Raw genomic sequence first — 26,452 nt, 5'->3', positions numbered from 1 at the left:
AAAGAAGTACAATAGGGAATATGTTATCTGATTATCAGAGATCTGGTTTTACAATGCATTATTTAGACAGTTCAGCTATCCAAGGCACCCTATGGCTGTTTATTCCAACTTTATTTCTAATTGTTTTCATTTAAAGCTTGCATTAATCGTTCCTTGATATGATGGTTTTCTTCTTTGGATATGTAGTTACTTTCAATAACATACATTATTATTTAACACATAGCTGTTATTTCACTTTAGGTATATCCACATGTACTTAGGCTAAAAATAAAGACTTTCACATATTCGGTTTTGGGGGATTTTGTATGTTTTGTTTTCTTTTTCAGAGTTAATTGTAACCATGAGAAGCAGCCAAGTAGATTCTTTCTCAGTGTAGTCAGAACTAGCTTCTGCACTTCCACACCATGATTAATTTATTATTCATCTGCTACCTTCCTATTAAACTTTGTCTTTAGCCTGTGAACTTTTCTTTCAGCTACCAACAAAGGATTTCATTGCTTTAGGAATTGAGGTGTGTCTTAAGTTTTTACCTGGGAGCAAAAGTGATGCAAGCGTTTCTGCTGAGGCCAATCCTGGGTTTAGGGAGGGGAGGAACCGCTTAACAGGCCCTCCGTGGACTCGCGAAGACAGAACAGACGCTGCGAAAGGAGGAAAGGACTTTTCTCAGACATCGGATGCAAACAGACAGCAGGAAGGACTGAGGAGCCAGCTCCCTCGGATTTGGTCACCAGGGAAATCAGAGACAATGACTTGGCTCCTTTTCCGAACCACAGGCGCTCTGGCCATTTTAATGGTAAGTGCTGTCTTTTTTCTAATAATTGCAAACTTTCCCTATTCTCTTCCTTGTTAGAGAAGACAGTATTCGATTGCTGGATCTCTGCTGTAAACACTAGAAAGAGTACTGTGGAAATAAACACTTTTAAATAAGATGCTAAGGATTACCGACTTCCTCCTTTTGTTATTTTTTTAATGTTGCATTTTACATTGAAAAATAAAACAGACACATGAATTTGAAAGTCTTTAGTTAACGAATTAAATAACCCTGATCCTGATCTATTTTCCAATACTCCCCCACTTTCTTTCTTACATTCTTCTGTCCAGTATTAACTGGAAGTAAAGCACACAAAAGAGAAGCAGGTCTATTTTCCAAGATTACATGTCTCTTAAGCATATGGCTAAGAAGTGTACATGTCTAGTCTTGACAACTGAGATGTTTATAAAATAGTCAAAGACAATTGAAATTTAAATTAAAGCGAAGTTTAACTCTAGAGAAGCTGGGTGCATTGTTAAGAAAGCAATGTTTATGTTTAGTGATTATGTGCAAAATATACCCAACCTTTAGGGGAATAAAAGATAAGGACATTTTAAAAACCATTTTTCAGGAGAGTAACATGGCTGTTGATTGGGAAAGTTTTATATCCTATAACATAAAAGAGTGGAATCCAGAGAGCATAGCACCAGCATGGGTGTTCCTTAATGATTTCAGTGAAGAAAAAAAATGTCACTACATTATCAGTTGCAAGGAGATAGCAAAAGAGTGAAATATACCATCAATGAATATTTTTTAAATTCCTACTATGAATTTCTTAATTTATCAACAATAGCTAGGATGATCTAAGCATCAATTTACCTCATTTCATCATCTAAAATGTTGAAATATTGGATAGATATCAAAGACAAGAATGATCTAAAGAAAGAAGTCTCTAACACATAAGGCTTTCTAAAACCCACAAGGCTGCCTTGTGAGTCAGAGGTTTCTGGGTCTTCCCTCTTGTGATGGTTTTTAAACAGAAAATTAGTATCACCCCTTCTATTGGAGTCTATTTCTATCATGACAATGTAACTAATTGTTTTGGTAATCTAATAATGTAGTTGATCCTGGAATATTATAAAGAGACATATATGATAATTGTTGGACTTTCCCTGCTTTGCAAATGGTTGTCTCTGGATGGCACTGCAGGTAACCTGACAACCATGTGTCAAGCCAATGACCAATTTGGGAAGCAAAGGGATCTGCAGTGCCAGAACAGCAGTGTCATAAGGACACAAACTTGGGCCACCACAGCTAAGGGGGGCTCTTTTCCCTGCCTTGACTTCGAGACCTCTCTCAGTTACCTCTCTGGTTTGACTGATTGTGAGAGTCTGATACTGAAGACTGTTTATTCATCTCTGTGTCCCCAATGCTACTACGATATCCTTCTTATTAGAATATCTTTCACAACTATTTGAAAAATGGATAAATCGATTGAATAAGGCTTCAGTAAAACATAATCTACACACTTGCATACAGTGCCTCGGGCATGGCAGTCATAGAGGAAACTATAAAATTAAGACATTTTCCTCCCCTCTGGAAAGTTCTACACACACAGCAATACAATCACACACTACTTAAAAAAATAATGTAACTTCGTACATAATCGTTAAACTGAGTGGTCTAGCAGTAACCTAACCAATATGGTAGCCACTAGTCACGTGTATCTATTAATTATTTGAAATGTAGTTGGTCTGTATTGAGATATGCTATTAAGTGTTAGCTATACATCATATTTTGAGGACCGTATAGAAAACAATGTAAGCTATGTCATCAATAATTTTTATGTTGGTTACATATAAAAATGATAGGATCTAGAGATATTAGATTAAAACATACATAAAAATTAATTCTACTTTTTTAATTTTTAAAATGTGATCCTTAGAAAGTTTTAAATTATATATTTGGCTCACATTTGTGCTTCTCATATTTCTAATGGACAATGATAGTCTACTGTGAATACTATTTGTGAAAGGCAATGTCAGTCAGAAGTGAGAAAGGTAAACAGACACCACAGAGTTAGAGAGATTTGAGCTGCTTTTTGATAAGGATGGATGAGCCAAAGGGCATAGCTTCCATCATCAGACCAGCAAAAGCAAATCTGCTTATGGTGTTTGCCTTGGGCTAGTGAACACTCTGGTTTGGCTGGAATGACAGTTTGTGTTGGAGAATGAATTGGAAAGGCAGGTTAGGGTCAGGTTAAAAAGTACATTCAGTGAAGATTAATGGAATCCTTTTAGAAATAGGGAGCCACCCACAGTTTCGAAATAATGTGGTGATGGGGAAAAAGCAATGCTTTTCAAAGCAATGTCAAGTGAAGGCACATCTTTTGTTGTTGAAAGGTGGGGCCTGAAAGTTGGAAGATGTGTTTGGAGGTTTTGAATTAATTCCACCTTCTTATGACCATACAAAGGTGCCTAGAGAAGTGAGACACAGAAGCAAAGTCATGAACTTCAGTCTCTGCCTGCTCCACTGACTCACTCCAGGCCTAGTTTTCTCAACTGTTATATGACAATGATCATAAACCCCTTTCCTGATTTACTTGGTCATCGTGAGTGTAAAACAGCAATGTGTGCAAAAGTGCTTTGAAAAATATAAACCAATTTATAAGAATAATTTTTTGCATTTGTGCAATAGAGATGGTCCTTAATAACATCTTGACTTTCTGCCTTACCATTTTAAGTAGCCACCATCACCAGTTTTCATAAGTCAAAAAAGGGCCTACATCTTCTTGAGTGAAAAAGAAATAATTGTAAGATTTTTTTTAACTGGTTGGGGAAAAAGAAAAGCAGTATTTTAAATGAAGATAATAATGGGTATGGGAAAATACGTTCAAATTTGGAGCTCTTCTAAAAATTTCAACTGTTTGACCTCCTTAGGTAATTGTTTGGGAGGGACATTTGCCTATTTTGAAGAATGTTGTAGGACTTATCAGTTTCTGATGCTTATTTGATCTATTTCACATAAGAAAAAACAAACATTTGGAAAAGGGCTAGTGATTAAAAACTGTTCATGTTCAGAGATTTAACCTTTTGATAACAATATTTATCTGAAAGACAACCACTATTCACTGTTATACAGTATGCAAAATCTGAAACACAGTTTAGCAGATAACATTCTTATTAGCATCTGGACACTAAGCTATTTAATTTTATGTTACTATCTTATGTAAAAATTTATTCATTACAAAATTTATTGAAAGTTTGAAATGCAAAGATTTTTAAAGCACAATGTTTTGAAGAAATCAGTAGTAACAGTGCTGGAAAAAAAGAAAGCATAGTTTAAATATCAAGTTCTAAGAAATGGTCAAGAAAATCAATGATATAAGAAGGTTCTAGAAATTTACTTTCACATGAAATTATATTTCCAATGGCCATTTTTAGTTGAGAATATCTAAGAAGCAATATTTCATTTCACCTTTCTTACCTTTGCTTATATTTGCTACATCTTAAAATATGTTAGGGTGGAAAATAGAATTAAAATTAATAAGTAAATATCAAATTTTGAGTTAGAATATATTCTAAATATAGCAGAACTATCTTCAATCACCTTCTTCTATAGAATATGCAAAAAGCAATCTTTAGGCAAAGAATTGTCAGCTAAATGGCCTAAATTGAACAGAAAATATTTGAGCTATTTCTTTCTCCTTTTGACAGAGAAAACAATCTAATGGTTACATAAATATATGAAACAAACCAATATATCAAAAATAAATTTTTATCTCAACGTCTCTAAAAATTAAAATTTGGAAATTAGAAGAACCTTGCCAAGTGATTCTGGTCAGGCCTGCCTATCTTGAGCAGAAGTCAGGAAAATGTAATTACTGCTACCAACTACCCCTCCCACTTAATACCTAAAACCGGTTTTCACACAGAGCCAGAATACTCAAGACGTTTCCCACAAACCTCTTAGCCTTTGGCTCTTCCTTTCCAGTTAACAGTCAATCCGATAGCCTAAGGTGAGTGAGGGCTTGCTTTAGAATGTTCATCACACGAAAATTATATAGACAAAATTGATAACTACCCATAGCTATGCTATGGAAATGACTGTGCAGAAGGCCAGGCTGTGCCCTGCACAACTACGGGCGGTTCACTCACCTAAACTACAATGTGAACAGTACCTCCTGGAGTTGTTCAAGGGGCAGTCTTCACACTGGTACTGAGGAGTATCTTTTTGATGCTCAAAGAAAAAACAACTTTATGTGCCTTGACCTGAGTAATAATATTAAGAGGATATATCATATCAAAATGGTTCTTTCATAGCTTTATCATTAAGTTTGGCAAAGAAGTGATGAACACATTAAGCACTTGCTCCGGGCTGGGGTTCCTCTAAGTGCTTTCCACCTATTAATTTATTCATCTCTCACAACAAACCTATAAAGTAGAACTATTATCTGTATTTTACAGATGAGGAAGCAAAGATTAAGTAATGTTCTCAAAGTACATAGCTGGTACGTGGCAAGACTAGAATTTCCATTCTGGGATTCAGGATCCAGGGTCCAATTTTATTTTACTACACTTGACTCCATCTTATAAAGCATTTAGAATTAACCAAGAGACAAATCAGTTGAATGCTAGGAAACTATCAAAATAGGTATTAAATAGTCAAAGTAATTATATTAGCAAATTAAATCAATTAGGTAGCCACATATAAGTATGAATTAACTAAAATAATTGTTTCTAAAACACTATCCTAAGTAATGTAATGCTACAATTATATTTCTAAATATCTAAAGCATACTGCAATATTCAGAAGTAGTTGAACCATCCCATATTTCAAAAAACACCAATAAAAATCACATTTTCATAATACTACCTAAAATAAGAGAGCAGTCCTGGTGGTTCAACTTTAAAAGAGAAGATGGAGAAGAATAAAGGTTTAGACTGAATAACTTCTCTACAGTTTGTGATTCTGTGAAAATGTTGAACAAACAAGATAACTGTGTGCAGTCATGTTTCTCCTTTCTCCATAGCTTAGGACTTGTCCTTTCTTTGCTTGGTTTCTCCTTCCTTTGCTTCCCAGAAAAGCAGGAATTGTATCTTAATGTCTACTGAAACAATCATTCTCTGTGGAGCTAGTACAAACATGATTCATATTTTCTGGATGACTCGCCCTAGTTTTCCTATAAAGGGGAGCGTGCCTGGCCCATCCCCTCGCTCACATGGGACTGAGTTGTTCCTATGAATTGAGAAGGAGTCGTGCAATTACTCTATTCCCCTGGTCTTCTCTCCCAAGTAATGCATGCTCTTGCTTAATAAAGAGCAGCAAAACTATAAAATCATTTTGAGACCTATTATCACTTTGAGACCACTTGACTTTTGAAACACGATTTCAGTGTTAAAGGGTCTGACATCCTATGCCTGATGGAATTCCTCCTTCAGCTCCAAGTTGGACCTTCCTCTTTATGATAACCTTCCAAATAAACCATGTAATAAATGTACATTATTTCAGAAGTATCCTCAGTCTTTGGCAGTTAGAAATCTAAACTGACCTTTATAACTTTCTACCATCATTTTTAAAATTTATTTATATTTATTTTGGTTAGAATCTAGTGTGGTGGTGATATACATGCATTGTGGTCAGGCTATCAAGAGTCAAGTCCTGACTCTACCTAGCTGGTGCAAGGTAGTCATTCTCTCATCTCTCTATTTCTTCATCCATTACATAGGGATTATAATAATAGAATCTCCTTCATATGACTGTTGTAAGTACTGAATGAGGTAATAAATACAAATCTCTTAGAAAAGCAACTGACACAGACACCACAATAAATATTAGTTACTATTATCACTCTTTTTTTTTTCTTCTGACTTATTTTCAAACAATCATTTTCCTACCAGCTTGTCCTTAGCTCAGTTAACCAGTGGGCCAGCAAATAGTCTTTAAAAATGTACTGAAGGGGCCTCGCCGGTGGCACAGCGGGTTGAGCGCAGCTCTGTAAAGCTGTCCACAGCCTCTGCGGTGCAGGTTCAATTCCCGGCCAGTCAGAGAGATACCCACATGGTGTGGCAGACCTCTCCTGTCTCGCCCACTGCTCCCTTCAGCAGTGATTTTGGTCCCTCTGCCTGTTCTGCTTCCTACTCTGTGTCTGGTGGATCCTCTCACCCTCCTGCACCTCTGGCCTATACCCCAGTTCTTGTAGAAATTTAAAAAAACAAAATAAATAAAAATGTACGGAAGGACTGGTATTATGAAGGTTATAAGGGAAAAAATTAATAGAGAAGTTCTGATTTGGAAAGTTTATAATTCTTTTGACTTAGCACCATAAGATACATACAGCAATGTGAAATCACATATATCATAAACTATTATGGGTTATACTGCGTGGTACAGAGTACATGCTGTACAAACACTCAAAGGAGACATCAGTAAAGACAGTTTCATGGAGATTGTTGAACTTGAAATGATCTTAAAGGATGAGTAATATTTAAGTGGGTGAAGGGGAAAGAAAAATACAGTCCAGGTAGAAAACAAGATGGAAAATGACACATATGAAGATCCTGTATGCTCTTGAGAAAGTAAAGACCCTAAGCTGCCTGTCTTTGCTTTAGCCTCATTTAACTTATTTCAGAGCACTACAAACCTTAAATTCAATATTTATTTATTTTTAAGGATTTATTTTTATTTATTTATGCATACAGGAACTGGGGTGTAGGCCAGAGGTGTGCGGGGTTGAGATGATTCCCTGGAGACAGAGTAGGGAGCGGAACAGGCAGATATACTGAAATACACTGCTGAGGGGAGCAGCGGGTAAGACAGGAGAGATCTGCTGTGCCATGTAGGTTAGCTCCCTAGCCAGGGATCTATGCTGCAGTGGCTGGTGATAGCTTGCTTGCTAGCGCTGACTTTAACCCCTGCACTACCAGGGAGGACCTAAATTCAATATTTAAACTGATGTAACAGGACAGAAATGAGACCCGTGTTCCTCAGTACACTCTACTTGGGATTGTAATAGTGTATCCCCATCCTTTATGTTCCAAACTCTAAACCAGTCTAGTTCCAGTCCATTCTCACCATTCATGTATGTACAACTAAGATAATTTCCTATCCTGTAATTGAAGCTAATACAAGATTGCTTTTAAACCAGTCAGTTGAGTAGGTGATGGTTTTTAATAATCCCTTGTATCACTTTCTGAAGTTTATCACAACGATGTTCTCCATTGTTTCCTAAAGCCAAGGCTTCCACAGCCATATGGTTGGTACAACTGGTTGTCAGGCAGAGTTTTGAAGAGTTGAATAAATTCTTCATTAAAATTTTGAATTCAGGGCCTCCCTGGTGGCGCAGGGGTTAAACAGTGCTAGCAAACTATTGCCATCCACTGAAGCTTAAGTTTGATCCCCAGCCAGCCAGGGAGCAACCCACATGGAGCAGCAGCCCTCTCCTGACTTGCCCGTTGCTTCCCTCAGCAGTATATTTTAGTTGATCTGCCTGTTCTGCTCCCCACTCTGTCTCTGGTGAATCCTCTCACCCTCCGCACTTCCGGTTTACACCCCAGTTATTGTATACATAAATAAATAAATCTTTAAAAAAAATTCTGAATTCAGATGACAGAACAAGAAAACTTGCTTATACTGAAAACATTTTTTTATTTCCTGGTAGTTTTTTATCCTTTTGTATGCTACTTCTCCCAATTTTTGCTATAGAAACAAATTATAATATGAACAACAGAATGTAATAACCACAATATATTTCTTATGTAATTACTTATTTGAAGAATTCACAGCTAATTTGACTTTATTTAAATATTTACAGGTGGTTGTATTGGTACATGGAGAATGGAGAATTGAGGTAAAGTAAGAAAATTTTTTTTTATTAAAGTAGCTTAGTGAAACAATTTTAATTTTGTTTGGAAAAATATTTATCTAACATTTAAAATAATTTAAAATTTAATTGTAAAAATAAAATTAAAATTCTAACAAGTAACCCAACAATATATAAATATCTCATGTATTCTTTTTCTTATCTTAAGCAAATCAACAAGTTTTCATTAAATGGGTCCTATATACCCAGATAGGAAGATATTATGGAATATGATAAAGGAAATACAAAATATAACTAAATAGTAATATTAAAAATTATAGTCTTGCCACTGTTTCACTTATTTAATATTTCTTCCTTGCTTGACAAAGTAAGGTATAGCACATTAGATATTAACTATCTTAGAAGTCTTAAGACATAGGGGATCCTCAAGCTATTTGTCTATAATCAATGCTCAAAGCAAAAATTTTGAACAATGTGTTTACTAAAACAAAATCCCTTTTCAATTAGACAAAAGGACAAGAAGATGATGGAACAGTAATACAAGCCAAAAGGAGATACAAACGTGAATGGGTGAAATTTGCAAAACCTTGCAGAGAAGGAGAAGACAATTCCAAAAGAAATCCAATTGCCGTAGTAAGTCACAGCTGTGTGGGCAATGTGAATTTTAAGAATATAAACATATTAGATGTAAATTAAAATAAGTGAGTGCCTATTAACAAAATGCAGTCTGTGGAATCCACAGAACAGATTAACTTGGTATTTCAACAAAATATTAAATAATAATAACAACAATAGCAATAAAAGAGAACAAAAACAAAGAACTATGGCTTCTAGAGTAATAAATACTTGAGACATGGACTAACTTCAATGGATATGACTTATTTAGGTCTAGTGTCTAGAAAAAAAAATCAGAAAAATATATAGATGATTAGAAAAATGGTTGGGAATCAACATTGGATTGACCATTCATACATTGAAGCTGGGTGATGATGTATATTATTCTAACTTTATATGTATTTAAGATATATATATATATAAAAAAACTTGACATTATAATAAAAACAAATAATTTCGACATATATTTTAACAATACAAACCCTTTTGCTTTTCCTCTCCAATCTCCCTATTTAAACAGAAATTAATGCTTTATTTCTTTTTTGCTTAACATAATCTGCTAAAGGAGATAGCATATAGAAATAGGCTTGTCAAGGGCCTCCCCAGTGGCGCAGCAGTTGAGCGCTGGGTTGTGAGGCTGCCTGCAGCCTCTGCAGTGCTGATTCGATCCCCGGCCACTGGGCGAGGGTCCCACATGGTGTGCAGACCTCTCCTGCTGCCCGCTGCTCCCCTCAGCAGTGTATTTTGTCGGTCTGCCTGTTCTGCTCTCTGCTCTGGCTCTGGTGGATTCTCTCACCCTCCTGTGTTTCTGACTGTACCCAGTGCTTGTATAAATAAATCTTAAAAAAAAAAAAAAAAGAAGAAAGAAATAGCCTTGTCAATTTTAAGTGTCCTTGACTTTCTTTCAACCTTTTAGCATCACCATGGTGGCCACAGCCTGAGCAAATATTCTAAAGCCAAAATAATTAACACATATTGGTCCATGCTGGTCAACAGTAGCAACAATATGAATTTATTTCACATTCCTTGTATAGATCATGGCAAAAAATAAACAGCACAATAACAGAAAAGTGAACAGATGACTAAGACTATGGAGGTACAGGAGAGAAGGGAAAGGAAAAGGCCTGAGTGATAATCATCTTAACATTTTGGGAATTCTGTGCTACAGATTTCTTCAGATATTCAAGCAACAGAGAAAATTACCTACCAAATTTCTGGAATGGGAATTGATCAACCCCCTTTTGGAATATTCGTTATTAACAAATTCACTGGAGAAATTAATATAACATCCATAGTTGATCGTGAGGAAACCCCAAGCTTTCAGGTAAGTTTGTGCCTTCAATATTGGGCACCTTCTCTTGCACCATGGCTGTGGAAGGAATACCCTTGTACTGATTAATTAGAGGAGAAATCAGTACCTGCATCGATCCACCAGCAATCAAGACTAGTCCTTCCACATAGGGCCTCCATTTGTAGTTGTGTCCCTGAAGGAATTCACCAGGTGGATGCATGAGAGAGCCCTGAAATTCAGCATGCAGCTGGCTAAGAGCTTTACCTTACCATGAGACAGCCTGGAGGAAGGGGCAGCTGGTCTGGCCAAGCGTAGGCACCTTTTGCTACTTTGTCTATTCTCTTTTTCTTCTTTGATAAAATTTCTATATATGCCAGTAGAGTAGAGCCCTATTTCTACAAGTTTTAAGTTTGTAAAGTGATACTAATATTTTCCCTCTTTTTCTAGATCACATGTCGTGCCCTAAATGCCCGGCAACAAGAGGTAGAAAAACCACTTATATTAACAGTCAAAATTTTAGATATCAATGACAATCCTCCAGTATTTTCACAAAGTATATTCATGGGTGAAATTGAAGAAAACAGTGCTACAAGTAAGTCTGACAGTACCTCCCATTTCTAATTTACTTTTAAAGCGCAAATATCACTGTACTGCATCATTTTTATAAGCTAATTTATTATCTCAGCTTCATCAGTAATTCTGCAGAAAAAGTCATCAAGATAACCTGGGTCTTCCTTTCTAATTTTTGTAATTGAGCTATTTATCCATGACCTTTGTATTTTTAAGTTGTGATCTTGTTAACAAATCAGTGTATTTTATTCTTGTATGAAAGTCAACCAGTTACTCAGCAGTCACAAAGCTGAAGCGGTCTTGGGTAGTCTAGATACATAGGCTGGACTTTTTAGATTATAAGGGACAAAGATGTATTTACATTATTTGGATAATATAAGAGTGATAAGGTCACCCATTATCAAGGGAAGAAATAAAGACAGGATAAGAAATAAACACAGATAAGGTTTAGAGAACTGGAGAATTTTTATGGAAGGCAGCACAGTTCTACCTGATTAAGAGATAATGCAGAGATGACATGCAATTTCTTTTGAGCCTACAAGTTTTAAAATCTTAAAACAGGGCCTCCCCAGTGGTGCAGCAGGTTGAGCACAGTGCTGTGAATCTGTCTGCAGCCTCTGTAGCGCAGGTTTGATTCCCAGCCAGCCAGGGAGATGCCCACATGGCTAGGCCAACCTCTCCTGTCTCACCCGCTGCTCCCCTCAGGAGTGTATTTCAGTCAGTCTGCTTGTTCTGTTCCCCACTCTGTCTCTGGTAAATCCTCTCACCCTCCCATGCCTCTGGCCTGTACCCCAGTTCTTGTATGAATAAATCTTTAAAAATAAATGAATAAGGGCCTCCCCGGTGGCGCAGCGGTTGAGCGCTGGGTTGCGAAGCTGCCCGCGGCCTCTGCGGCGCCAGTTCGATCCCCGGCCGCTCCCCGGTCACCGGAGGAGGGTCCCACATGGCGCGCAGACCTCTCCTGCCGCCCACTGCTCCCCTCAGCAGTGTACTTTGGTCCTTCTGCCTGCTCTGCTCCCCGCTCTGGCTCTGGTGAATTCTCTCACCCTCCCACACTTCTGACTGTACCCAGTGCATGTATAAACAAAACAAACAAACAAATAAATAAAAGCATGCCTCCTCTATTAAAAAAAAAAAATTTAAAAAAAAATAAATAAATAAATAAATAAAATCTTAAAACACAAGGTCCACTTTCAAATTGTGTGGAATATTTAATGTTAACATGATGTCAACCTTTACAGTCTTAAATGAGTTTCTTCTGTATTTCTAGACTCACAGGTGATGATACTAAATGCCACAGATGCAGATGAACCAAACCATTTGAACTCTAAAATTGCCTTCAAAATTGTCTCTCAGGAACCTGCAGGCACACCCATGTTCCTCATCAGGAGACACACCGGGGAAGTCTGTACTTTGACTAATTCTCTTGATCGAGAGGTAAAGCAAGACACTTGGAAACATTCAATAAAAAAAAAAATCTGATTGTATGAAAGTTAATAGATGTAATTCCATTCTACTAAAGGGAAAAAGGAGAGAGGTTCTCAATATTTACTTAGGCCAAATCTAAGGGAAATTATCTGCATTCAGTTGTGATTCTAATGGGGGGGAATATGTACCAGGAACCTGTGCCATTAATTGTACCCAAAACATATTAAGTATCAGCACACCAGTGGAATTTAAATTGAGAGAGTTTAAAAAAAGCATGACATGCATGGACAAAGATTGAGCTCTAATCTTTTAGAAATTCTTAGATAAAAGGAAAAATTTATATCTGCAATAAAGCCTTCTCCAACGCCACACTATTTCTCCTGATTTCTTTTAATTTTATTCTGACTTTTAGAACTCTAAAGAATCTCTTTCCTCTCTCTGTCATTCTGTCACCACAACTACCATCACCACCACCATCATCTCCAACACCATATACTGTCCTGTCAAATTCCATATTACTTTTGTGCACATGATATTCCACATTGACTGGCAGGGTAGCTGCATAAATAAACTTCAGTCAGACAAGCATTCCACCAAACTTATGACTTATTTTTATTCTCAGTGTATTTTCTTGCCATAAGATGCTCACAAAAGGGCCTCCCCTGGTGGTGCAGGCGGTTGAGTGCAGCGCTGTGAGGCTGTTCGCAGCCTGCCTGCGGGTAAGGGTCCCACATGGTGCAGCAGACCGCTCCTTTCTCACCTGCTGCTCCCCTCAGCAGTGTATTTCATCAGTCTGCCTGTTCTGTTCCCCACTCTGTTTCTGGTGAATCCTCTCACCCTCCCGCGCATCTGGCTTGTACCCCTGTTCTTGTATAAATAAATCTTTTTAAAAAAAAATGATGCTAACAAAAGAGAAAACTTGTTCTAGCTCCTAGAAGACATCCACCCAACCATCCAGAGCCTCATACACCTCCTCTATAATGTACAGCAAAAGTGTATGTGATTTTCCAGAGAATGAGTCATGAACTTGAAAATTTTCACCTCATTTTTCCTTACTTTTTTCTCTAAATTTAGAAATTTAGCAGTTACCGTCTGGTTGTGAGTGGTGCAGATAAAGATGGAGAAGGACTGTCAACTACATGTGAATGTAAAATTAAAGTGAAAGATGTCAATGATAATTTCCCAATACTCCAGCAATCACAGGTAAACCTTTCACTCCTTGAAGAATCATTTACATATATATATATATATGATGTTTATTATATACTTCCCAATTTTTTTTAAGTTTTTTGCTCTTTTCCTTAAAAATAAATGTTTGTAAAATATAAGAATTCAAATAACCAGCAAGGAGGCAATGCATAATTTGAAAATGAATACTATTCAGAATAAATAAAAATCCCTTTAGATAAGACCTCCATTGAGTCTCAAATTCTTCTCTCTTTTTCAGTATTCAGCACAGATTGAGGAAAATACTTTAAGTTCTGAGTTGCTACGATTTCAAGTAATAGATTGGGATGAAGAGTTCACAGATAACTGGAATGCAGTGTATTTCTTTACTTCTGGAAATGAAGGAAATTGGTTTGAAATACATACAGATCCTAGAACAAATGAAGGTATCCTGAAGGTGGTTAAGGTAAGTTGATTTACCTTTAGTGGTAAAAATGTTCTATCTTAACCAAAAATATCATTTCTACAAATAAACTTTTTTCATTTATTAATAATAATGCCACTCCTTCATAGAAAACACATAAAAGTACATAGCATTTTTTAAGTTCACATTAAGTCTATTACCTAGGTATTGTTCTTAACATGTTTATTTACTTCCTTCCAAGCTATCACACTCCAAAGTAAACACAAACACATTGATACAGATATATTTATAGGTGCACCTGCTTTAATGAGAAGAAAATAAAACACATTTCTGACTTCCTCTCATTCACTCTGTTGGATTGAAGTTAGAAAGAAAAATACATACACTCATGTCTTGTGAATTTGTCAACTTGTTTTTAAAAAGACTACCAAAAAATGGAACTTTTCTCTAGAAAAATGAGAACATATAAACTATACCTGAAGATAAAAAATAATTGAGCAAAACTTCCATTTAACATGTTTGGTTATGTTAAGACCCTGATCTGAAGTAATATAAGGCTATTTCTGCCCAAATATTGCATAAATTAGAAAAAATATTGGGGATATTGCTTAGCATAGGGCATTAAATTCTATGGGAGCTTCTTTAATTCCTTGAATCCAGTAGAGTGAGGGGCCTATACTATACCTTTAACAAGGAGACTGCCAAAGCCACACAAGGAGTTTCTTATCAGTGGGCTTTTCAGAGAGTGAAAAGTCATCTTCACTTGTGTTTTGTTATAAACATCCAGAAATGCCTGGGTATGAACTATTCCATCTCTTGTTTTGGTGCTATCCAACCACCCAAACTGGAGACTTAGGACTTATCCTTAAATCATGGCATTTCCTCACAACAACATAGTCAGTCAATTCTGTCCCAGAAATTGACTTTGTTTCCCCCTTACAATCTGTGCTCTAGCCAGCCTGACCTCCAGCCCCCAAAGTGATGGCAGCTGCTCCTGATGTTTCCCACCTCCTGTTTCTATTCCCTTTGCTCTCCTACTGCCACAAAAGGGACCAATTATATGGCCAAGGATAGAATTGGACTTTCAGTGGTCAACTTAAAATAGTATATACAGATGATGATTGATTGTAATGTGTACCATGTAAAACTTACATATGTTGGCAGGCAATGCTACCTAAATTAAAATATATGTATATTTTAAAATATTAAAAATTCAGACATTTACTTCTTAAAACCTTTCCTGATTCTCCATTGATTATGAAAGTCAGCCACAGCTCCATTTGCTTATTCGAATCACCTGCAACCTTTGGCTGGGCTCAGATGGTCTAAAGCAAAGCTGAGGCAGCAGTTCTTAAAATCTCCTCATTAGACTATAATGTGCACCCAGTGCTGATGGCCAGCTGATGCCCTGAAATGACATTCACCTTCCTCAAAACTAGGAATTTAAGTGACATGACCATAACAAAAACAGGCCCTCAAACAGAGTTATTTTGTGCATCACCAGGATTTTTTTGCATCTATGCTATAATGAAACATTGAATAAAAGCATTTGAGGACCTGCTGTACAAAGCATGTGCAGCCCCCCCACTCCCCAAGACCTACTAAACTCCGTGAAAATTTACTAGAGAATTGGCAAAAAATAATCCTGGGACTTCAGGTCTTAGTTTGGGCCTCCACCATCAAAGGGTCAAAAAAATTAGTATCAGGAAGACCATCTATATAGAGTTGATGGGACATCCACCCACTGCCTTTCAAACACCTATTTGCCAACCAAGTTTAGCAAGACAGTCTGCCTTTGCCACCTAAGGATTTTTGTTATAGTGCAGGAATTACTATCCTGTGAATGGGCATAGCTGCCATTTATAGAAATGTATCATGGCCTTAATGTCCAGTCATGACAACAACGTAATGAGATAAGATTTTTGTTCAGAAGTGAAAATATGAGGTTCAAAGAAATTAAATATTGTGCCCTCGTTCACAGACTGCTCTTAAGTAATAGAACCAGGATTCAAACAATTCTACTATAGCATATCTGGAATTCTTTCCACTGTACCACACAGCCAAAGAGACCGTACGGACATATTTTTGCTGGTCTATAAAGAGATACTCTGTTTTATAAGTATCAGTTACCAAACCGAGTTCTTATGAGTTAAGAATCCTAAAGGTTTCTCTTATCTCCACGTTGCAATGATTTCTGAAACTGTGTTTTGTTGTATAGTAATAAAAGGATCTATTTATAGCATGTAGCATATAGTTTTCTTGTCCTCTTTTGGATTAGCCAGATCATATTTTTGTAACACTTCTTTCCTTCTAATTTTATTTTTACTGTAGGCTCTAGATTATGAGCAACTGCAAAGCATGCAATTCAGTATTGCTGTCAGAAATAAAGCTGAATTTCACCAATCAGTAATCTCTCAATATCAAGTTAAATCAACCCCAGTCACAATTCAAGTAATAAATGTAAAAGAAGGTATTACATTCTATCCTGGTTCCAAGTATTTTACTGTCCAAAAAAGCATAAGTAGTAGCAAATTGATCAATTATGTCCTGGGATCCTATCAAGCCATTGATGAAGACACTGGCAAAGCTGCCTCATCTGTCAGGTAAAATAATTTTACATCATTTTATTATTCCTTGATATAGTTTTAATCTATAAACTATTCCAAAACAACACTTAAAGTATATGTCAAGACCAAAAAGAGATACAAAGTGCATCTACCCAAAGAGAACTTAAGAGCCAGGTAACTAAATCATTACAGCATACTATGTTATAAGCAAAGACAGAATGTCTTATTAGCCTGTTTAGAGAGAAGGAAAAAGTTTCATAGAAACTATCATTGAGTCTTTCCTGGCTGCTCCCCAGCCACCGGAGGAGGGTCCCACATGGCGCGCAGACCTCTCCTGCCGCCCGCTGCTCCCCTCAGCAGTGTACTTCGGTCCCTCTGCCTGCTCTGCTCCCCGCTCTGGCTCTGGTGAATTCTCTTGCCCTCCCGTGCTTCTGACTGTACCCACTGCTTGTATAAATAAATAAATAAATTTAAAAAAAAAAAAGGTCTTAAAAAAAGGAATAGAACTTCACCAGAAGCCCAGGGAACAGAGAGAACAGCACCTACAAAGACATGTACTTAAAATCCAAGTGCACCATACAAGGTAATTGCTCTGGTATAAAGTTATTTTACTGTACAGAGCAGAGAATTGAAATACCAAGCAGCCACATATTTAAGGATTATGAAATACTCCTTTCCACGTTAATTTTTAGTTTTCTGCTGCTTTTTATAAACTATATTTCAATGTTTTAAGTATAATACATTAAATGTTAAATGAGTCACTTTCATTAAATAGGTAGCATTCTATGTTCCAAAAAATTATTATATTTTTCTGTTATAAAACAGATATATCATGGGACGTAATGATGGTGGTTTGCTAATTGTTGATCCAAAAACTGCTCAAATCAAATTTATCAAAAACATTGATCGGGACTATACTTTCATAATTAACAAGACAATCACAGCTGAAATTCTGGCCATAGACGGTAAGAAAAGTAATTCAATCATTTTCAGACGTGTTACTACAATTGCCATGTCTTCATGAAAAAGTGATTATGCTTATTTAACATATTACCTTTATCATTATATAAAGTTCATTATCTTAGGGACCTTGAGTCTCAAGTATAAGGCAGCTGAATGTAGTAGAAGACTGAGCATTACAACTTCTCAGTGGAGTTTGAAGTAACAGTAAATTCTGTAATCCTTCCCTGTTCTTACCGTGGTAAACTGTTTTGCTTTAGAAGCAAAAATATTTCATGCAGTGCTCAGCTCATACAGTATATACATTTAAGAAAATTCTTGTTTTTATGTTGCTTTTCTTTGTAATCAGTAAATTCATCTATTCCACCTCTTGGTTCCAGGCATATTAAATTAATAGCCAACACTACTAATTAGAGACACCAGCCTCGTTGATAAATTTAAATTTGCTTTTTACAAGATATGGAAATTGTATGACATCTTTTGACTTACTAAAATGCCATAAGAAGCTAAGATATTTGGTTGTGTGCAAAGGAAATTTAAAAGCTCAAAATTTTGGGGTATAATCTGTTGTTTATTTCTTTAACTCTAAAATATTATTTTTACAGAAATCACCGGTAAAACTTCTACAGGCACTGTGTATGTTGAAGTACCTGGTTTCAATGAAAATTGTCCAACAATTGTCCTTGAGAAGAAAGAAATTTGCAGTTCATCACCTTCGGTGGTTGTTTCAGCTATATCACAAGACAAAGATAAATATACTGGGCCCTACACATTTTCATTGGAGGAGCAACCTCTAAAGTTGCCAGCTGAGTGGAGGATCACAACTCTCAATGGTGAGTAATAGTAAAGTTGTCACCATAAATGGAAGCCGACACTTTTTTTTTTTAAAGATTTATTTATTTATTTATTTATTTGTTTATACAAGCATTGGGTACAGTCAGAAGTGCAGAAGGGTGAGAGAATTCACCAGAGCCAGAGGGGAGAGCAGAGCAGGCAGATTTACTGAAACACACTGCTGAGGGGAGCAACAGCGGGCAGCAGGAGAGGTCTGCGCGCCATGTGGGACCCTCGCCGGTGGCTGGGCGGTGCTGCAGAGGCTGCGGGCAGCTTCACAGCCCAGCGCTCAACCGCTGCGCCACCAGGGGAGGCCCAAGCTGACGCTTCTTTACATTTCCAAAAGAATAAGAGAGTATGTTTAGGGTTCCCTTCCAAGAGTAATTTTAAAAATCCTTCACAATGAAAGATGCAGTCGTAGTCCATTGAATTTCTTCTTTCTTCGGAAGAGAAAATAAAGGATATGATAGACTAGTAGCACTATTTAATATTTCCTGAACTTTATGTGGACTTCAGTTTATTTATACTTTTAAGAATTTATTTCTACCTCCAGTGTATGCATGCACACGTGTCCACACGTATTCACATTTGTTTGCATGTGTGCACACACACAAACACACACACACACAAATTAGAGTCAGGCATCTATATTATTGCAAAGCTACTTACATTTCTAAATACAGAAATTTTTCCTAACTGGGCAGGCTGTGAGCAGACATGAAGCACTGGAGGGGGTGGCCTGCATCAGGTTCAAAGGAAGTACTACTTAGTCTGTGACTAGTTGGGACTCTTAAAATCTTGGTGGATTGAAAAGCACAAATCCATTAGCTATGGGGAGGAGTTAATCCATCCTTCCTTTTCTCCTAACCTTTAGGAGAAATTTTATGCTGATTCAAGCAACACAACTATGCATCTATAAGAGTGGTTGGTGAACCCCACTTAGAAAGGCACAGTGCAGTGATGGACAATAGAGAACAACCAATGTTCATGAGTCACACACACTACAGGACTTTACCACAAGAAGGCCCTATAGCCAGCATTGGGCTCACCGAAGGAGGACTGACAGGAGCAGTGGAGGTAGCAGCAGTCAAAGCAGAAACAGCCTAGATAAGGCACAAAAGCATGGACAGAAGGGGAAGACATACAGCTAGATGTCCACACAGGAGTCCAGGGGTTGGTCTAAGCATACAGGAGAGTGCTTAAGTACATATCCCATCCTCTTTGCAAGGAAGGAAGGGAAGAGGGAAGAAATCCAGGTAGCACCCCATCTTCATGGAGGAGAATAACGGGTACACCTGGGCCAGAGAGAAGGAGGAGGAAATGCAGACAAATGCACCCAACTGACACTGTTAAGCTTTCATAACTCCAACTACCCACCACTATCAGCCCCAATTTCTGCTAGTGACATCTTTGTAACTTCACAGTAAGTGCTTTGGAGACTCAAAGATACATTGTTCTACTATTGACTTGGTGTTTGTTTCTCCACAGCTACCTCTGCGCATCTAATAGCTCAACAGCCAACAGCTCTTGGAATATACAAAATCTCCCTCATAGTTAAAGACAGTAAGGATCAATTATGTGAGCCACCAGAGGACTTGATCTTGGAAGTCTGTGATTGTGAAGATAGGGACGTTTGTAGAGATTCTGTGTCAAGGGATGATTCCCAGCCTATATATGGAGGCATGGCACAGGGGAGGCTGGGACCTGGAGCCATTGGCCTGATATTCCTTGGACTTCTGCTGTTGCTGTGTGAGTATGCCCAACTTTCCTTCTGTTTCCACAAGTTGTCTGTATTTGCAGAGGCCTTCGCACTACACAGAGAATGTCTCTCTGTAATGCAAAACAATTCCCTAATCATCTTATAGGCAAAACTGGGAGGAAAGAGCATTTTTAGGAAAAATATGAAATGTTTCAAGTCAACATATCACATGCTGGGCCTCCCCGGTGGTGCAGTGGATTGAGCGCAGCGCTGTGAAGCTGTCCACAGCCTCTGCAGCGCAGGTTCGATTCCCAGCCAGCCAGGGAGATGCCCACATGGCTTGGCAGACCTCTCCTGTCTCGCCCGCTGCTCCCCTCAGCAGTGTACTTTGGTCAATCTACCTGTTCTGCTCCCCGCTCTGTCTGGTGAATCCTCTCACCCTCCCGCACCTCTGGCCTGTACTCCAGCTATTGCATAAATAAAAAATAAATCAATTTTAAAAATTTTAAAAAAATCATATCACCTGCCAACAATCTCTACTCATTATACAGCAAACAAATCATATGGTAGACATTTAGGAAACAGCATAAGAAAATCAAGAAGGATAGAAAACAGTGAACACTTTGTACATGCTGCCAGTCTCATTCATGGTCAAAATAATGACTTTGTCCATGAGTGTAGCATTTTCTAAAATGTCTTCTCCATAATCAAGTCTCACAGATACTTAAAAAAAAAAAAAAAAAAAAAAAAAAAAACCTGGTCAAATAAAGTTAAGGAAAATAAATAACTATCATAGGCTCTGAGAAGTTATTGCTTAATCCAAACATCCTGAAAATGTATTAATTCTAATAAAAGTAATTTTTATTCAATAGATAGGCTTCTAAAAATTACACTTAAATAAAATTTTGTGAATCAAATAGTATTTTGAATGTAATAATTCTATTCAAAAAAATTCATGGGAAATTCTTGAATAAATAAGAGAAACCCTAAACTACAAAGAAATACAGAACTTTACATGACAAGCACACATATAACCATAACCCAGACTTCACAGATATTAAAATTTACCATATTCAGCTCTCTTTTCCTGAAAAGGATAAATAAATTGTTATACATACATGTAGCGGCAGGAAGGCACAGTGCAGGATCTCTATAATTCCAGCAGATGGGGTAAAGGAAGATCCTGGAGCCCTCGGTGGCTTTTTCAGGCTTTTATTGGGATTAACCAGGTACACAGCAGGCAGGCCGCCCAGCCCCCAGCAAGTCTTCTCTCTTCCTGGGCTCTCCAGCCTTCTCTGGTGGTCTCTGCTTCTCCTTCACTCTCATTCTCTCTGCTCTCTCTCGTGGTTCTCTTCTGTTTATTCTGCTGCTTCTGGCATCCCCTTGATGCCGCCCTTATAAGTGCAGTCTTAGCCCAGGTGTACCCACTTACACATGCTCACACCCTACTCCAGGTGCCCGCCATCAGGCATGCATTCAGGACCACAAGGATCCATCATCAATCCTAATGGCTGGAGGGCAGAAAAGCCAAACACTTTACCTTACCCTACACCCATCCTAATGACACTAGCAAATCCTCATAGCACTCACTACTGTCCTTCACTCTTATTAACTCACTTAATCCTCATGACAATCTTGATGTAGATACTAGTGTCCCATGTTATGGATGAGTTAATGGATGCAAGCAAAAGTGATAAAATTTATCTATTTGGTGAGTGGTGGGGCCACTTACCAACCTGTCTCCATAGACTATGAAGTCTGTCTCCATAGACTATGCTCTTAAAATCCCTCACACACTTGCTGCTAATTAGACAGGGTTCTAACTTTGGGTCCAGGTGATCCTGGCAGGTGCAGCTGGGGTCACTGATGACCAAGAAAATGTAGGAAGCACTTAAAAAAGAAGGAATCTTTCTCTCTTGGTCCATTAACATGAAAATATTAATATTTATTGCAAAGATATGACTGATACACACAGAGAAAATGAAAATTACTCTGGGAAGAAGGCTGCTCCAAGCTAGGGATTCATAAGTCACAATTAAGAGGGCATTCACACCCTGTATTAGATCACCACTCTGGTTGCTGAGGGAGGTTTCTGGTTAATTCATGTTTACTAACAGATGTTAAGAGACACATTATCATGCCCAACTAAAATCTTGACCATACAGTTGTGAGTTCACCCAACACGATATACATAGCCTCAACATGTACAAATAAATGCAATCATAAAAATATATTATGGAAAAGGATTAAGGAACTGAACCACCATTATCATTCATCAAACTACCTTAGGCAACAATTTACATATCACAAGAAGAATTTAATGTCTTCTTCAGTTTCATAAGCATATGAAATTTTAATGTTTAATTTGCCAAATTTAGTTTATAGATACTAATTTTGCTATTAGGAATTTTCTATAAATCTGTAAAATACTGTATATTCTTTGTTACATTTCTGAGACTTGTCATGTCAAACCCTTTCCAAGTGATTCAAATGTTTTAATATTTGGCTTTGTTTTGTTTACTAGTGGCCCCCCTTCTGCTGCTAACTTGTGACTGTGGGAAACTCGGGGGAGTGCCAGGATTTATCCCAGTTCCTGATGGTTCAGAAGGAACAATTCATCCGTGGGGGATTGAAGGAGCCCAGCCTGAAGACAGGGTGAGGATCCAGTTTGTAAAACATTTATTTGCACTATATAAAGAAAAATTCAATTTGAGATGAGATGAGAAAATTGAGTGACAAGGTATTAAAATAAGGGACTCCATGACCCCCTGTTTGAGAGAGTGCTAGAGTGCTTGTGGGAGACAGGATTTTATCTCTTCAGATGTCGAATCATAAAAATGGTTACTGCTGCAAGAATTCAGGCTAGTTATTATTTTACCATTTGCCAAGGACCACATTTTACCTATATGGCCAAGAAATCTGGTTCACTTTTAATGTATTTATTTTTTGAATACTTCTTACAGGAAGTAACAAATATTTGTGTGCCTCCTATAACAACCAATGGAAATGATTTAATAGAAACTTGTGGTAAGTGGACACTGAATTTATTTTTAATAGTAATAGGTTAAATAAGAAAAAAATGAAATTTTAAAAATAAGAGGTATCCGACTTCATAAATGCATTTGTCAACTAACCCTACATTTTTAATAGCTGAAGATTTGTTACATTTTTTCCAACTTTAATAAACTGAAGTATAGCTCTAACTGATTGCTGTTCTTTTCATAAGTAAAGATTTCATACATATAAGAAAATATAATAAATACTGTGTACCTATACCTAATTTGACTATTCTTATGTCATATGAGCAGATAAAGCCTTGTGCACATTCTTGAACATTTTCTTACCCTTCTTCTTTCCCCAGAACTAACAGTATTCTGATTCGAGTTCAGTTACCAATTTTTGTATTCAATCATAATAGAATAAGATCACTTATATTGTCATAGAAGTGAAATTGTTTTACCAAGTAACTATTTTATTCATGTTATCTCAATGCTACAACTAAGACCAAAACAAGAGGAACAATAAGATTTCATGCCTAATATTAATTTTTTCTTAATTCCATATTTAGTAATAGATTGTTTTTAAATGTATAACCTACAAAATTTGAATGAGATTTCCCAAAAATAGTCACTGCCTTTATCAGCTCCCCCAATCTTCACCTGCTTCTCTCATTATTATTACATAACAAAAACTATATTCAAAATTTTCTTTAAAAAAATTTCTGTAGAAGTGTAATTACAAAGGTAACAGAATAATCATAATACATTTAATTTTCATTAGGTTACAAGACACCAAATTAATAACTACTAATTTGCAAAATTGCGTTATGTACATTTCCTCTTCATTTTCCACATTGAGCCAATATGACAACTTAATTACAATTTTTTTCCCCTGAAAACTTTGCTATAGAAGCTTTCCACTGCAGTGTGTTCAATATTTTGTTCTTATGTTTCTGGCTGTTGTCATCAAAAATCCACTTCCTTTTTAATTAGTATTTTTTCAGAGATTTTTTTCCCCACTAATACCACCCCTTCTGTTACTCTCACATAACAGACTGAGATGTTATGCTTAATGTCATCTGTAGTCATATGATTATATTTTCCCCCATTAATTTGTTTGACTACTTTCCATGTGTATCAAAGATCAGTAAAAAAAATAATTAAAATAATCACAGTATGAGATGTTACAGAAATTTCTCCCCTGCTTTTAGAAATGTGTACAAATACATATGCTGGAGGGACAGTGATTGACGGATCTTCGGGAATGGAAATATGCAGCAAAACTGTAGGGGCTGGAGGATTTGGAGCAACCATTTGTTCGACCGGACAATCTGGAACAATGAGAACAAGGCATTCCACGGGAGGAAGCCACAGGGACTGCAGTGACAGAACAATAAGCATGAGTTTCCTGGAATCCTACTTTACACAGGTAATTTCATGGAAAACTCTGGCTTTGTTATCTACTATATGTTTGAGGTGTTTTTGCTTAACTGTAGTTTTGCAGTTTGATTTTTTTTATATCTTGTTAAAATATAAGAAAGAAAATAGGGGCTCTTTGCCAAAACAACGCAGATTACCTAAGATGACTGTCAAAATTGGGCTGCTGGTCAAAAGGATGTGTAGAGAGCCACAAAATGAGAAACTAGAGCCAGTGACACCTCATCTCTCCAACTGGAATAACAGGGGAGCACAAAATCATTTGTGTTTGAGGACTGGCAGCATCCTCCTTAGGAACACAAAGCAGCTCATTTTGTATTTCCTAGCCTGTAAAGGATACTGGAATGCATGTACTTAAAATTTTCTGAGAGTGGACTATGGTGTCATCACCTTTTCAAAGGTGTCTATATCCAACAAAGTTGAAAAAAAAATGAATTAATCATCCAAAATAAGTAGCAATAGAAGGGATATGGCAACGTGTCAGGACAAGGGACAAGGAGGGGATTTTGGAGATGGATTACTTGCCTCTTGCTTGGTGACCAAAGAATGAGAGATGCAGTTAGAATGGACCTCACGTGTAGTTTTGGTATCACTTTTGCCAGATGCCAGTGTTTAAGTGAATGAAAACTGGTGTTGTGTTTGAAGACAAGAGTGTGCTTGAGGGAAGAGGGACAGGGAGGATTTGTTTGGGAAGAATTTTCTGGAGATACACCAAGGCCCTAGGTTACCACAAATGTATCATCTAATAAAGGGCCCACATTGGGCTAGAGCTGCCCCCAAGGGTGCGCACAGGATGCTCACTCACTCCGCTTCCCACCCCCCAGCAGAAGATGCACATTAACACAAGAACAAGCCAGAGAACTTCACATTTGGCCCCATGAATAGCCTCCAATACACTTTGCATTGTAGACCTAAATCCATGTAAGAGCCTGCAAAATCAAGAATTAAAATATGAAGCTAGGCTAGACTTAATTTTGGGAGAATGTTATCCACACTATTCTCCAAACACCAGATAACTTCTATGAAGGATGGTTAATATAAACAATATACCTTTACTCCAATTGGTTACCTAAATTACACATACATAATCAAACCTTGACTTCTATGAACAGTATTATATTCAGTGAGTCTCTGTTCAATTTTTTCCCACTCTCCACCATTAGAAAGCACGTGCCTTTGCTGAGGATGACAATGGCCAGGAAGCAAATGACTGCTTGCTGATCTACGATGATGAAGAAGCACTCGCGGACAATTACCCCGACTTTCCCAAGGACCCCCTAGATTGCTGCAGTTTTATTGCTGATGATCTGGATGACAGCTTCTTAGATTCTCTCGGCCCCAAATTTAAAAAGCTTGCAGAGATAAGCCTTGGAGTCGATGACCTAGACAACCATTGTCAGTCACTGGGCAAAGACGGTGGTTTGGGGACTGAGCCCTGTGGCTATTCTGCAGGAATCCAGCAGCCGGGGTCTGTCAGGTGCCAGCCTTTGCCAGGCAGTCCAGGAGCCCCCCTTTTATGTGCTCCCTGCCCTGTGCTCCAACCAGCCATTTGCATCGCTGACCCTTTGCAGGGTGGTAGCTATTTGGTAACTGATACTTACTCAACTTCTGATTCCCTCATTTATCCTTCCACTGTAACCTTGGATCCACTTCTCACACAAAATATAACAGTGAGGGAAAGAGTGATTTGTCCCATTTCCAATGTTCCTGACAATGTCTGTGGTTCAACAGAGCTATGAGGGACACATAATGTGATCTGTTCAGAAGATCTTGTTCCAGCCTGATATAACCAGAATAACTGGAATTCCAAACATACTCACCAAATCTGGATGTTGGTACAAATTATTCAAGGCATAATATAGTATAGCACAACTTCTTGATCTAATTT

General features: G+C 37.4%; 1 protein-coding gene across 1 annotated transcript; it reads left to right on the top strand.

Annotated features, from left to right (window-relative positions):
• The first annotated feature begins 620 nt into the window (after positions 1-620).
• Positions 621-26,452, top strand: DSG3 (desmoglein 3). The gene is made up of 16 exons (XM_037509715.2): positions 621-793; positions 8,565-8,600; positions 9,081-9,206; positions 10,357-10,512; positions 10,927-11,071; positions 12,320-12,486; positions 13,552-13,680; positions 13,925-14,110; positions 16,400-16,671; positions 17,461-17,600; positions 18,201-18,428; positions 19,918-20,178; positions 22,653-22,783; positions 23,092-23,155; positions 24,339-24,556; positions 25,728-26,452. Exons 1-16 carry the CDS (start codon positions 746-748, stop codon positions 26,301-26,303), a joined length of 2,883 nt encoding a protein of 960 aa, XP_037365612.1. The 5' UTR covers positions 621-745; the 3' UTR covers positions 26,304-26,452.

Source organism: Talpa occidentalis, unplaced genomic scaffold (assembly GCF_014898055.3).
Source record: "Talpa occidentalis isolate TD23 unplaced genomic scaffold, MPIMG_talOcc4v2.1 talOcc4.13, whole genome shotgun sequence".
Taxonomy (NCBI): domain Eukaryota; kingdom Metazoa; phylum Chordata; class Mammalia; order Eulipotyphla; family Talpidae; genus Talpa; species Talpa occidentalis.
The sequence above is the reverse complement of the archived record's forward strand: the minus strand, read 5'-3'. Positions and strand labels throughout refer to the sequence as shown.

Bases quoted from the DNA above. Each gene is read 5' to 3' on its own strand.
- DSG3 (XM_037509715.2), top strand. From the start codon at position 746: ATGACTTGGCTCCTTTTCCGAACCACAGGCGCTCTGGCCATTTTAATG. The intron at 16,672-17,460 runs GTAAAATAATTT...GTTATAAAACAG, and splicing joins AAAGCTGCCTCATCTGTCAG to ATATATCATGGGACGTAATG. The intron at 24,557-25,727 runs GTAATTTCATGG...CTCCACCATTAG, and splicing joins TGGAATCCTACTTTACACAG to AAAGCACGTGCCTTTGCTGA.